This window comes from Oryza sativa, chromosome 8 (genome assembly GCF_034140825.1).
Source record: "Oryza sativa Japonica Group chromosome 8, ASM3414082v1".
Lineage (NCBI taxonomy): Eukaryota > Viridiplantae > Streptophyta > Magnoliopsida > Poales > Poaceae > Oryza > Oryza sativa.
This window is the reverse complement of record NC_089042.1, coordinates 2,027,955-2,040,955: the sequence shown is the minus strand read 5'-3', so window position 1 is coordinate 2,040,955 and position 13,001 is coordinate 2,027,955. Positions and strand designations below refer to the sequence as shown.

At 44.0% G+C, this 13,001-nt stretch overlaps 1 protein-coding gene and 1 long non-coding RNA gene across 4 annotated transcripts; both read right to left on the bottom strand.

Annotated features, from left to right (window-relative positions):
- Nucleotides 1–2,035: 2,035 nt before the first annotated feature.
- Nucleotides 2,036–9,498, bottom strand: LOC4344611 (zinc finger CCCH domain-containing protein 55-like). 2 transcript variants are annotated; one of them, NM_001422902.1, is made up of 5 exons: nucleotides 9,347–9,498; nucleotides 8,640–8,735; nucleotides 5,234–5,875; nucleotides 2,654–4,943; nucleotides 2,036–2,550 (listed from the first exon to the last, which is right to left on the bottom strand). In NM_001422902.1, exons 3-5 carry the CDS (start codon nucleotides 5,785–5,787, stop codon nucleotides 2,518–2,520), a joined length of 2,877 nt encoding a protein of 958 aa, NP_001409831.1. In that variant the 5' UTR covers nucleotides 5,788–5,875; nucleotides 8,640–8,735; nucleotides 9,347–9,498; the 3' UTR covers nucleotides 2,036–2,517. The 2 variants fall into 2 exon arrangements, 1 of the variants encoding a protein (NP_001409831.1); NR_186617.1 differs by lacking the exons at nucleotides 2,036–2,550; nucleotides 2,654–4,943; nucleotides 5,234–5,875 and adding an exon at nucleotides 7,512–8,028 and having other exon boundaries at nucleotides 9,347–9,476.
- A 1,793-nt stretch (nucleotides 9,499–11,291) lies between these two features.
- Nucleotides 11,292–12,804, bottom strand: LOC136351288 (uncharacterized). Of its 2 annotated transcripts, none has more exons than XR_010734261.1 (2): nucleotides 12,150–12,804; nucleotides 11,292–11,994 (listed from the first exon to the last, which is right to left on the bottom strand). It is a non-coding gene; the product is annotated as an uncharacterized lncRNA (long non-coding RNA). The 2 variants fall into 2 exon arrangements; XR_010734260.1 differs by having other exon boundaries at nucleotides 11,292–11,991.
- Nucleotides 12,805–13,001: the final 197 nt, after the last annotated feature.

Here is a 13,001-nt window from a genome sequence, read left to right as displayed (position 1 = left end):
TTTTCGCAAATATATGTCGTGCAAGTATATTTTTGTAAATTGAAAGAAAAAAAAGTATATTTTCAAATTTTTTTCTGTGGTTATAGCGGTCTTATAGTGAGATTTGGATGTGAGACGTGGAGGGTTCTCGGCCGTTCATCCGTGGGGACGGTGGGTGCATCGAGGCCGTTGATTGGGGGATGGATGGGTCGGATTGGGGTCAGGGTGGGTTGATCCACGTAGGCAGGATATTGGTCACGTTGTGTTGTTTTTTTTAGTATTTGAAAGTTGAAACTAGTGGATGGAAAGAGATGGAAAATGGTTTGCTGTGATACGGCTAGTTGTAAAGCTTGATCGTGACAAAAAAAAAATGAACTAGAAAAGATATTTATGGCTGTGTTTAGATTCTAACTTTTCTCATTAAACTTCCAACTTTTCTGTCACGTCAAATGTTTGGACACATATATGGAGCATCAAATGTAGACAAAAAGAAAAACTAATTGCACAATCTGACTGTAAATCACGAGACAAATCTTTTTAGCCTAATTACGTCATGATTAGCTATAAGTGCTACAGTATTCCAAATGTACTAATGATGGATTAATTATGCTTAAAAGATTCGTCTCGCAGTTTACAGGCGTAATTTGTAATTAGTTTTGTTATTAGTCTACGTTTAATACTTTAAATGTGAGTCCGTATACGTAAAAAAGAATTTGACGATGAACTAAACACGGCCATTATCTAAAACAAAGATATTTATACCATCCACATCCTTATCTCTCTCCAAAATTAAATATTAGGTAGGCAAATAATGTTTTTTGTTTTTAATAACATCGACACGAGGTTTTTTTTTTCCATAGGATAATAAATTGTTCTTGGTACCTTTTTTTCCCAGCGTGGTTGTAATTGGACTTTTGCATAATTTCTGGTATCGTGCGGTAATTGGGATTATTATTTTCCTTTGGCTTTTCCCAAAAATTTTGGTACGACAAAGGCTGTGTTGTTTGGCTTATTAAGATTGAGTAGAAAAACTTTTATACATATATTTTTAGCGGTCCAAAGACATAGTTGAGTGAAAAAAATGAAAAGAAGAAAATTTAATTTTACAATATGTTTGTAATAGCTCATAAGCCAAAGTCCAAACAAATAAGCTTTGGTTGATTTAGTTTGAGTTTAAATTGGACTAGGGTACCTGTCTGGAATCTAGACAGTGGTCAAAGCACAGTTACACAAAGACAAGCATTCCAAATTGAATTCTCTAATAAGGGACCAAAAGGAGATCAATATAGTACTAATACAGTATACTAGTAGATCCAAATTGCCTCTAAAATAAACCTATTAAATATTCACCAAGAATTGAATTGTACTCACAGTCCAGCCATTTATCTAGGCAGGTTCGCATTTCCAAGCAGCAGCTTCACAAACCACATCAAAACAGCAGAAAGCTCCACATTGACACTGATGTGTCCCATATTCTGACCATTCATTACTACTGTAGTAGCCAAGTCATCAATTGAAGAACAAGCGAGATGTTCTTCAGAGTCACAGGCGAGAGACGACGTAGCAAAGCGGCAGCCTTCTTGTTTTTACTAATGTTCTTTGGCCTCTTTGACTAATCACATCTTCAGAGATCTCTCCTCACCAACCACAACACAAAACACCCTTCTTGCTACGCCGCTGTTAAAACTGGTCAAGGTGTTCAAAGCAAAATTTCTTTTTGTTTGTACTAAGCTGTCCTCCTTTCTGTGGTGATTAAATAAATTATTCAGACATGAGATTTGGTCAGGACCAGAGACCAACAACCGAATCAGTGAAAATTTCCTGGCATCTTGCATTGGATGGACGATGAATCACGGTGGCTAGCTAGCTAGATTTTTCCAGTTTAATTGGAAGAAATATGGTACACTGCTACTACTACAACAACTTCAGAAGTTCAGAAGCATCAGTGCATCAGAAGGCAGGCACCAGGAAGCTCAAGGAAGTCATACATGCAGCTCATGTTGTCTTGCCGACTTTGTCAAGCAGACATACGTGCAGCCATCGTAGCCTCGCATATGGATCCAGCGAATAAAATTCAGGTTAAAAATATGTTCCTAACCCTGAGTCCCTGACATGTGACAAAATAGACTGGTAGTAGCAGCTAGCTTACACTTCTTGTTTGTGCTGCACACTGAAAGGGACAGCACAGATTAGCACAAACACAACCATCGGGTGTATCTCAGCTTATGCTCATACAGATGATCCAAAGATTGTACAATCTCATACAGAAAGCTTCATGACTCGGATGAATATTCTACAAAAGTTACATTGAGGTAACATTTGGTTCAGTTGCCCTACCAGCAAAATACTCTACCTGTCAAACCACCATAGTGAACATTGAAATTGGGAGGGGAAAAATATGTTTGTGATTTTAATCAAATCCCTAAATTACAGGATCCTAAACTAGCTTTGAAGACAAAAGAAGAATCCTAAACTTGGGGACAGCTAAGGCTGCTTCAATCTTTCTAATACAATGCAGGAAGAACAGGCACCATGTCTTCAATCTTTCTTGGCATACTTGCCAACATATGCCTACACACAAACACAGCCCAATTAGCCTATATGTGTGAGTTTAGTTTCTCAAATGACAAGAGATGCCAGGTGGACAGCGCTGAGAGTGGAAGCTCATTGTTACCTGGACGAGTTTGTTTAGCTTTTCTCTGGAGTAGGACATGTAAATATCAATCTTCTCTTTTGTTTGAGGAGTATTTTCAACTGTGGTCGTAACTTTGTCGACAACCTTCTTCACAATTGTTTTATGAACCTCTCTGCTCATTTGACCCTCTTTCCAGGTGGGCTTAAGTGCATCCTTCACAAAGTCAGCCAGTGCAAGCTTAAACATCTTCAACGCCTTGGAATCCTTGCTCTTCTTGTTCTCACCATCTTCATTAGCCTCAGCATCAGTGTCCTTTGGTTCTTCTTTCTTATTTTCTGCAGGTGTAGTTTCATTGGTCGCCAAGGCAGCAGCAGGAACAGTCGGTGCAACCGAATGGGGTAAAAGCAGAGGGTTGCCATTACTACTACCAGCAGCCATTGGTGCCTGAAATGTCTGGGGAGCTGGTTGTTCAGGTGGAACAATATGTGAAGGTTGGACCATTCCTGCTTGTTGTAACCAAGGCCAGTGATTAGGTTGAACTGCTTGAGGTGCAGCAGACGAATTGTTCATCAAACTCGAATTTGGATCAGGCTGAGACGACTGCAGCCCAGAGGTATCAGCAGTCAGAGAAGGAACAAAGTACTGGGCCAAAGATGCAGTAACACGACGGACTTCTTCCTGACTTGACACTGCATTGTGAGAAAGAGGAGCTCCAGCCATATCAACTGAGCTGGAACTGGCCACCACTGATAACCCTTGCAAGGTTTGACTCTGAGTTTGCTCATTTGGAGCAACAGGCTGGAAATTATGTGTGTTTTGCAAGCCTTGATCACCACTATCTCGGCCCAGGTTGGGTGTGTCACTTGTTGCCTGATTCTGCCCAGCATGCACGATTGTTGGAAGATTCTGTGGAACTTGACCAACATTGAAAATTTGTCCATTATGCACAGAGAGATCTGGTAATGATTGTGCCCCCATAATGTAGCCGTGTTGGCTGTGCCCCATATAAGGAGCAACTGGCTGGCTCTGCATGCTAGGAGCAGAGTTATTTGTAGTTGCATGAGGAACTGCAAACTGGTCCTGCCTATTTGGATGTAATGAAAAGTCACTTTGCTGAACTTGGCTATTCAAAGGCACTGAGGATGTAGTATTCTGCAATTGGGTGGCGCCCGGAAGAGATGGTGCAGCAGAAATTTGAGAAATTGCATCTTGGCTCTCTGCTTTTTGGCCCAAGTTATGCCCTCCTAAAAGATTAGCAGAATGCATCCCGATTTGCATACTCAAATTGCCAACGGTTCCAGGTCCACTCTGACCACCCATGTCAGATACCTTGTCAATGTTTATGCTCTCTGTGCCTGTTTGGACAGAAGGTATGAACTGTGGCAGTTGTGAAGCAGCTATTTCAGGTTTGTTTTGCCCTACTGAACCAAAATCATCCTGAGGGAATATCTGGTACTGACTACTTCCAGCATCTTTGGAATGCCGGTTTTTGTTCTCATATCGAGAATCATTTCTGCCAGTACCCTGAGGAACAGGGTTTTCTCTGTCATCTCTTGACAAAACATGAGAACTTGCCTGCACAGAATTATTTTGTTCACTCCAGCTCAAGTAATCTCCTCTTGTTGTAGGCCCACCAGTGTAACCAGGCTCATCAGGTGCACCCAGTCCCATTTGGCTCTGGGAAGCTTCCTCGTGGAGATATGGGCAATTTTGGCCACGACGGCATCCACCGTTAGCAAAAAATTTGCAGGGGTTTTTATTTGTTCTACGGTGCTCAGTCCTGTTCCCATATGATGAATCAGGGCCACTTCTACCAATAGCATTATCTCTAACCTCATCTCTCCATCCACCATGAGGGGTGGAATCATCATGAACATATCGGCAATTCGCACCCCTACTGCATCTTCCTTTGACAAAATCATGGCATGGCATCGTAGACCGATACTCCCTTCGAGGTTCAGATCTTTCCCAAGTTCCTTCATCATAATGGCCACCTCGAGGTGGCCTATTCCTTAAATAGTCATCTTGTTCTCGTGGATCCATGAAGTCCCTATTCTGATGCCCATACTTTTCCCTTGAATCTACAGGATAATGCTCATCAAACTGCCTGCGCACACCATCTTCATGAGGGAACCTGCAATTTGAGCCTCTTCTGCATCTACCAGCTACAAAATCCCTACAGGGAAGAGCAGGTCCTCCAGATGATCTGCTTCTCTCAACCCTCCATTCAGATCCACGGTCACTGAAATAAGGACTTCTGCTTCTGCTTCTGCTTCTACCTCTACCTCGCCCTATGCTCCTGCTTCTACTTCTAGAACGGCTTCTGTTCCTGTAAAGTGTAAAAGAAAACAAATATATTAAAGAGGCAGGGAAAAGAAACTAGTAAATTGAATTTTTCATTAGAATTTCAAATAAATGTATTCCATAGAAATTGTAAAAACTTCTTATGTGAGCATCATCTTTGACATTTATAGAACAAACAAACCATACAATCTATCTTGGATATTTCATTCTTGATAAATTTCATTTTAAAATCATCTCCAACAGCTGCTACACAATATACAAGAAAAAAGTTACCAGTTGCACAGTTAATTAAACTAATTACTTGTTCAAACACACCTGCGTGACCTGTTCCAACCACCTCTTGGAGATAGTGGACTGCGACTTCTCTTCCACGCATCTGGACCAGATGATGATATCCTAGAAGAATAACCACGGCTAAGAGTTGTACCCCACCCATCACCACGCCTTCTGTCATCTGCATATCTGCTCATACCTTGGTTACCAGCTGCCTTTTCAAAGCCTCTGTTGTGCCAGTCATTTTTATTATGATCCTCATCACCCATTCTAAGAGGCAACCTTTCAGAGGATGCCTTGGATGACCTTTCCTTGATATCTTTGTTGAGTCCATCAGCTCGATCCTGCTCATGTCCAGCGCTACCATGGTGCATAGAGACAGTAGATTTGAGGTTCAGAGATTCACCAATTTGCTTGTCATTACCATGACCAAAATCCTGAGAAGGGAGCAAATCACTGCCCTTTCTATGATCATCATTGCCCTTTTTATGATCATCCATATTCATAGGAAGAGACTCATCTTCACTGATCTCCACTATATCAGGAGGTCCTTTTGTATCCCACTTGGACCGTTCTTTCCTTGTTTCACCAGTCATTTTAACCCTTCTTTATTAGTCCAACAAAGAAGTAGTTCCTGGTGCACAACCTCCTTTCCCTTATCCGAAAGTACTCTTGTCGGTCTATCTGAAATAATCAAAGATCGTTTGCATATATTATAATCAATGGAAGAATAGAATACTTCAACAACAAAAGTGACTGCTGCAGTATGCGCAAAAGATATAGCTTTCTCAAAGGACATGATTCAGAAACATCAACAAAGTTGAGACACTTAACAACTGACTGACAGCTGTATAATAAGTAGGATCCAGGATCAAGTAAGACATATCTAGTAAAAGAACGCTAAAGCCAGGAGGGGTATACTGAAACAGACCTTCCACTATCAAGGATTCAAGGTAACCGCCTAAGTGGCTAACCACTCTCATTATATAGATACAACATAAGATATGTCCCAAAAAACTAAGAAAAATTTCTTATTGTACAAGTTATATGCCACCTACACTTTCCAAATTTTAGTCATACGGTACATTGCTTGGACATTTGAGTGGCAAATCCTCATAAGAATCAATTTTAGGGGTGGCAAATAATTGATACCCTCACCAAAAAGCTCAGGACATACTTTTCTCTGGTATTTTTGTTTAATTGATACCCTCACCAAAAAGCTCAGGACATACTTTTCTCTGTATTTTTGTTTCATTTGTTCTTTGTAGGCAACTACGTATACCAACACTTGTTGAAGGGAATTCACAAGCACTCAAACCCTAGTGTGCACTATTTCCATGAATTATTTTTGAGGATTTTCAGGAACTCCCTCGTGTCCCAACAGGAATGTGAGTAGTTATCCTCTAGAGCGCTTTGATTACCTTCCCCACATCAGACTACAGTCAGCACATCTATCTTGCTTATTTCTAAGATCAAACAACAGGACACTCAACAATTTAGCAACTTATCAACATGTACCAAACTGAACACGTATTTTTGCCAGCAATTGCTGAAACTTCAGCATCACCCATCTGCTTCCTTGTACATGTGCGTAAGCGGGTTGGGATATTAACACCATACTGCAACAGTATAAAGTATAGTACTATAGCCTGCAATTTCCATCAGTACGTATTTCACTGTCCATTTGAATGCCCAAGAAAGGCAATAAGTATAAAGTATAGCCTACAGTTTTGTCCTGTGGAATATTAGAATAGATGTTTTTTTAGTCAGTAAAGTCGATTGCCCATCTTCCAAGGATAGTCGTGACTGTCATTTAGTTGACTTCAGACTGTTATTACTATATATACCAGTTACTTCTACTGCTAGTCTGCTACTACTTGCTGTGCCCAATGGACCCGACAATCCTCTCATCCCCCTTTTCACTCAATGGGCTCGATAAACCAGGCCTGCCAAGCGGCACCCTGTAGCTGCCCTTGCTCCAATGCGTCCTCTGGTGCCAAGTCAAAGTCGTATCCCTCAAGTCGTGCTCCCTATCCGATTTATCAACTAGCTGACGATTAGTCACACGGCTTCATAAAAGTAGAATGGAATAATTATTATAGCAGATTTAGCACAACTAAGCATGCGATTTGAATAATTGGCCAGAACTGTGGAGATTGGATTTGGCACAGTCAAAAGGTGGAGAAAATGCCCAACATCAAGATTGCACACAATCACACAATGGAAAATGAACCTTATGCAGAGATAAGAAGCAATAACTTTTTTACAGCAGGACTGTAAGAGTCATCAGACTTGTGAAGAACTTATAAATTCCACACCCAGGTACAAACCAGTGTTTTTTATTCATCTGGCATAGTTCACAATCAAAAACCATGGAATACTTCATTCAACATATACATTATAACCACTCAAATAAACCTATACAACTTACAGGTAAATATATGACAAGAATGTTTGCTTTCTACACTTACAGGACGGCTAAATCTACAAACACAACCTACCAAGAAAACAATGTCAAGCAGTAATTGCTGTTATCTGGGGCATCAACAGATTGCACCAAAATTCTCCTTCATTTACTGTGTTCCAGTGTTTTGCCAGACTTGGTCGATACTTAAGGTTCAGTTGTTACTGTCTCTGATTGCAGAGACCTTGGGGCACTGATACTACTCGTATTCCACTGAAGTTTCTCCCTCGAATGTTGTGTTCCAGCGATTTTGCCGACTTGGTGGCAATTAACAGTTCAATTTTTTTTCTTTATATAATTGCTAGCTATAGTCTTGAGGAATGGAGACTAAACCAAAAGGGCAGACACTCCAAAAAGTGGCATTTACATAATCCTGCATGTGAGAAAGATAATTCTATCAGCTCGCATGAATTCCTATGTCCCCTCACCTACCACAATCATCTCCCAATTCTAGCGCTAAGCACATCAAAACGCTAACCCTACATTGTCTAAAGAATCCAAGAAGCCAACCATATAGAGTCGTTTTACATGGACCATATAGCTAGCATGTCATATTCCATCTGATGGTTATCTAAGCAAAAAAGAACACAACAGTTCTTGGTTTCAACTTTCAAGATTAAACAATAGGCACAACATTGGTCAGTAAATTTGGGTGCATTAACAGTGTATTTGCATGCAATTCTAAGAATGGAAAAGCACATACAAGCAAGGGAAACAGCCAACAATCACCACAAATGAAGGAAACAGAAAGATGACACAAAAGAGAACCACAAGTCCACAACAGCAAGTTAATTAGGGGTTCTTCACTTGGGATCTACATGGTTTGCTAGGAGCCCTTCTTTCAGAAGGATGGTCTACAGACTGTATTACGTCAATGCATGGAACATCGAGAACTTAAGGAAACATGACAAGCAAGCAAGGTTGACATACTCTACACATCAAGAAACAACAGGAACAGGATGGCACTGTAGTATAGAAACCAACCTGAGAGACTCAGAATGTGAAAGGTGTCCAAGCCTCACAACACAGCATCGGATCTTCCAGCTTAAATCACAGGACCATACCGCATTTGCTTTTCATCTGAAAAAAAGAACGAAGTTTGTCATCATTCGCCAGTACGCCACATAATAAATCGTGTTTGATTAGTATTAATAATAGGCACAACCCAGGTATTTATCCATTAATCTCATGAAGAAAAAAAAATGTGAAAAGAACCCTAAACCCAACGCGGCTCCCGTATAGAGAACATACACATCAAGACAGAAATTTCCAATCCAGACACGAGAAACTGTCCTAGCAACATGAAGATCTAACTCGTACGCAGCTATACCTAATCTAACCAGAAAGCAACTCCACATAGTCAACTCGAAGAATGGAGAATACAGACCCAACAGATTGCAATCCATCCTTAGACCCAGCCATAAAAGATCTCAGCTTTGGGGATGCAATCCCAAACCCCTCCAAATCCCCTAATCTAACAAAATCAACCGGTGCTAATCTGTCGCAGACCCACACCCGAGAGTCCCAACGCACCCAAATCCCGGCCAAAGCAGCCACCAACCAAGCTCGCGAGCGAGCAAGCAGCCGCCCAAATCACGCCCAATCGCAAGGGTTCACCTACGGGAGGGAGGAAACCCTAGGCGCGGGATCCGTACGGGAGGGGAAAGGGGAAGAGGGTGGGAGGGGCTCACCTCGACGGAGCGGATGCCGGAGAGGCCGCCTGACTTCGCCGCCGTCCGCCGCCGCCGCCGCCGCCGCAGCCAGCGAAAACCCTAATTGGGAGAGGTGGAGGAGCAGCAGCGAGCAGAGCACGCTTCGAATAACGGAATAGCGCAGCGAAAGCACTGGAAAAAGGGGGAAAATATTTTATTATTATTATTAATTAATTAATAAAGCGAAGCGAGTTTGGGTTTGTAATTGGGTTGGAGTTGGATCCGATTGTTTGATGGGCTGGGCCTCCAGTACTGGATGGTATGGCCCTCCATTTCGCAGAATTTTAACAGAATGAAATTGGAATTCATGAAATTCACAAGATCTTGCCGTAATACGGAGAACTAATTGGGCGCTCCTTTTTTTAATCTTGCGATTATAATTGTGGGTTCAGAGAAAATTCAGGATGAAGTAATTACAAATTTGACGAATTGATCACAATGAATTGAATGAATTGAATCGGGGTAATTACAAAGTTGGCGAATAGACTGCACAAAAATCATCCATGATGCCAATTGAAGTTATTAGTAACTAATTACATTGTTATGTCCGCCGCCACTAATGAATCACTCTATCTTCCTAATCTTGTTGCTGCGGCCGGCGTCGTCGTCGTCGCCGGCGGCGACGTTCGCCACCGCCGCGGCGGCCTTCTCCTGCAGCTTGCGGACCACGGCGGCCTTGAGCGCCAGCAGCTTCCGGCGGTGCGCCTCCACCTCCTCCGCCGCCATCCCCGACACGTCCATCGCGACCACCCCCCGCAGCGCCGCCGCCGCCGCCTCCGCCTCGCGCCTCCGCCTCGCCACCGCCCGCGCCCGCGCCGCCGCGATGGGCGCGCCGCGGAACGTGTGGTACTCGGCGCGCGACCCGCCGGGGAAGAACACGATGGCGTGGACGTCGCCGCCGCACGCCGCCGCCATCTCGCCCGCCTCCTTCAGCAACTCCATGTGCAGCGTCCGGTGCAACAAGATGATCTGCTGCGCCGCCCCGCCGCCGGCGACGACGACGGCGCCGGCGCCGGACGACGAGCTCGGCTGCGGCTGAGCCTGACGCTTCTTCTCACCGGAGGCGGAGGCGGCCATGGCTGCGTCCATCGAGCGATCTGTCCATCTGCTCCCCGCGGCGAGCCCTTATATAGGCTGGCGCGCCCACCCGTGCGCTGCCAGATTAGACTCCGAATCCGATTACAATTAGCGCTAATTAATCGGGTGAATTAATAATTGTTAATAATTTGGTTAAATCTCGGACCGTCCGATCCGCTCTGTGTGTATCTGATCTGGACGCGTGGTCGTTCCGCGTGGGTCCCACCCGTTCCTTATATTAACTAGTGAATATGCACGTGCAAGGCACGTTGTGCTCAACATAAATTGAATTGAGCATATTATAAGTATAAGAATCTATTTATCTACGTGTATTGTGTAAATATGACCTAGGTCTAGAATATACATACATATATATATATATATATATATATATATATATATATATATATATATATATATATATATATATGTAAGTCCTAGTAATTCATAATCTATAATGATTAAGAAAATATCTACAACACAAAATACTTTTGATATATTGTTTTCCATTGCCAAGTCGATAAGGCAGTGACAACACAGACAGTGATTGAGGAACAATGTTGAGCTGGTAGCGCGGTTTGTTAATCTTGCTATCACTAATACTTGATACTAACATTCACTCATCAACAACGAAAAATGATAAATACTCAAAATTCAAAGAAAAAACTCCATACACAAAATTCTAATTGATTTTCATCCTCGGACCACCAACCAACCAAACTGGGAAGACCAATTGTTTTGTGGCCTTAGGAGGAATTATTCAAATCATGCTGCCAGCCCACACCCCTTGCCATTCAAACTTAAAGTTTAATGCCATAAGTGGCAGTAATTCTGATCAACCTTATAACTTGCTGAACTCACCCTAAATTCATGAAAAACCAATGACAAAAATTACAGCAAAACTTCCATGATTTGCATTGTACAGGCAAATGATACAAAATTATCTAAAGGTATGGTACATGTTGACTTACCCCTTAACACATTTCCATTATAAAAATATACTACTGCAATATATGGGTGTGCCTCAACCCTTTAGGGTGTGTTTGGATAATGGGAAATGAGGGGTGAGATTGGGATTGGGAAATGAATGAAGAGTTAGGATTAAATGTATGAGGGAGAATGAATGGTTAAGATTTAAAGAGGGGTGAGAAATTATTTCCCTTAGACATTTGCCAAACACTGCCTTAGCATCCAAGCTGCTTCATCAATACCTTATCTACTGAACAGGCAGAAATCAGATTCAGTAAATCTCCTAACTCATCAGTTAATAGATGCAACAATGGGGGTAAATCTCTAAATTGATTCGTATGTGGGTGATTCAGAAAGAGAGAGAGAGAGAGAGAGAGAGAGAGATTCAGGAGAGGGTCGACGGCGTCGAGGAAGCCCGCGTGGTCGGCGGCGCGGCCGTGCTCGGAGGGGATGACGTTGGGGATGGTTCGGAGGCGGCGGCGGCGGAGGAGGAGGAGAGGAGGCCGAGCCGAACTGGCGTCCCGCCGCAGTCGCCGGCTTGTGGTCGATCTGCAGGCTGTCAATGCTGGGGTAACTTGCTGCTGTCCCGAAGCAAAAAACAACAATTTTCCAGTGTTGAAATCAATGTCATCCAACAATCCAAGACATGTAAAACGTTACCACTGGATGAATGATGCAAGAACAATGGTAAATGTCAGATTCAATTCAGGGTTCTCGTTCTTGTGGAGTCACTCACATTCAGATGATGCGGCTGCGACGAGGGCACACCACCCAGCTTCTGCTGCTGATACTTGCTCCCGTTCGCCTCCTGCAGGAGATCACCATTGAAGAGGCTGCGACAACCCTAGCTCCTCCTCCTCCTCAGACCATTTCCTCCATGATAGGCTCCCTCCGTGGCCGCGGCCGCCGCGTCCGCCCTCGCGCTCCTCCTCCTCCTCCTGTCCCGCTCGCCGGTAGCACGAGGAGCCGCGTCCACGTCATCACCTACCGCTCCCCCGCCGCCTCTGCGGCCGCGGCCGCGCTCCCGTGGATCGACTGGGCGCGCACGGCGTCGATGAAGGCGGCCCCGGGCTGTTGTCCTTCGCCTCCGATCCGGGCAGCGTGGGTCGGTCGCTGGCGCTGCTCGTGGAGTTCGCTCATGGTCGGCGGCGGCGAGGCCCGGCATGGTCGGGTGAGGCAAGGTGGGAAGTCACGCGGGCGGCGGGTGAGGCTCATGGTCGGCGGCGGCGGCGAGGCCCGGCATGGTCGGGTGAGGCGAGGTGGGAAGTCACATTGTCGGCGGCGGCGAGGCCTGGCATGGTCGGGTGAGGCGAGGTGGGAAGTCACGCGGGCGGCAGGTGAGGCGGGCGGCGTGGCTGGCGTGCGTTCTTTTTTTCGTTCTTTTTGGCGTGCAGTTTCTTTTTTCGGAGCAAGACGCGGTGTTAATCCGGTGCTAATTGTAACCGCAGGATTAATCCGGCGCTAATTGCAATCATGGTGTTAATTACACTAAACAACTCGTGCTTTTTATATTAGTCTAGATTAGAGTCCAAGTCCGATTCAATTAGTGTTAACTAATCGGGTGAGTTAATTGTTAGTAATAGTTTGG

Coding starts and splice junctions, on each gene's coding strand:
- LOC4344611 (NM_001422902.1), bottom strand. CDS start 5,787: ATGACTGGTGAAACAAGGAAAGAACGGTCCAAGTGGGATACAAAAGGA. Junction 4,944..5,233: donor GGTTGGAACAGGTCACGCAG/GTGTGTTTGAAC, acceptor TACACTTTACAG/GAACAGAAGCCGTTCTAGAA. Junction 2,551..2,653: donor AGCTAAACAAACTCGTCCAG/GTAACAATGAGC, acceptor GTTTGTGTGTAG/GCATATGTTGGCAAGTATGC.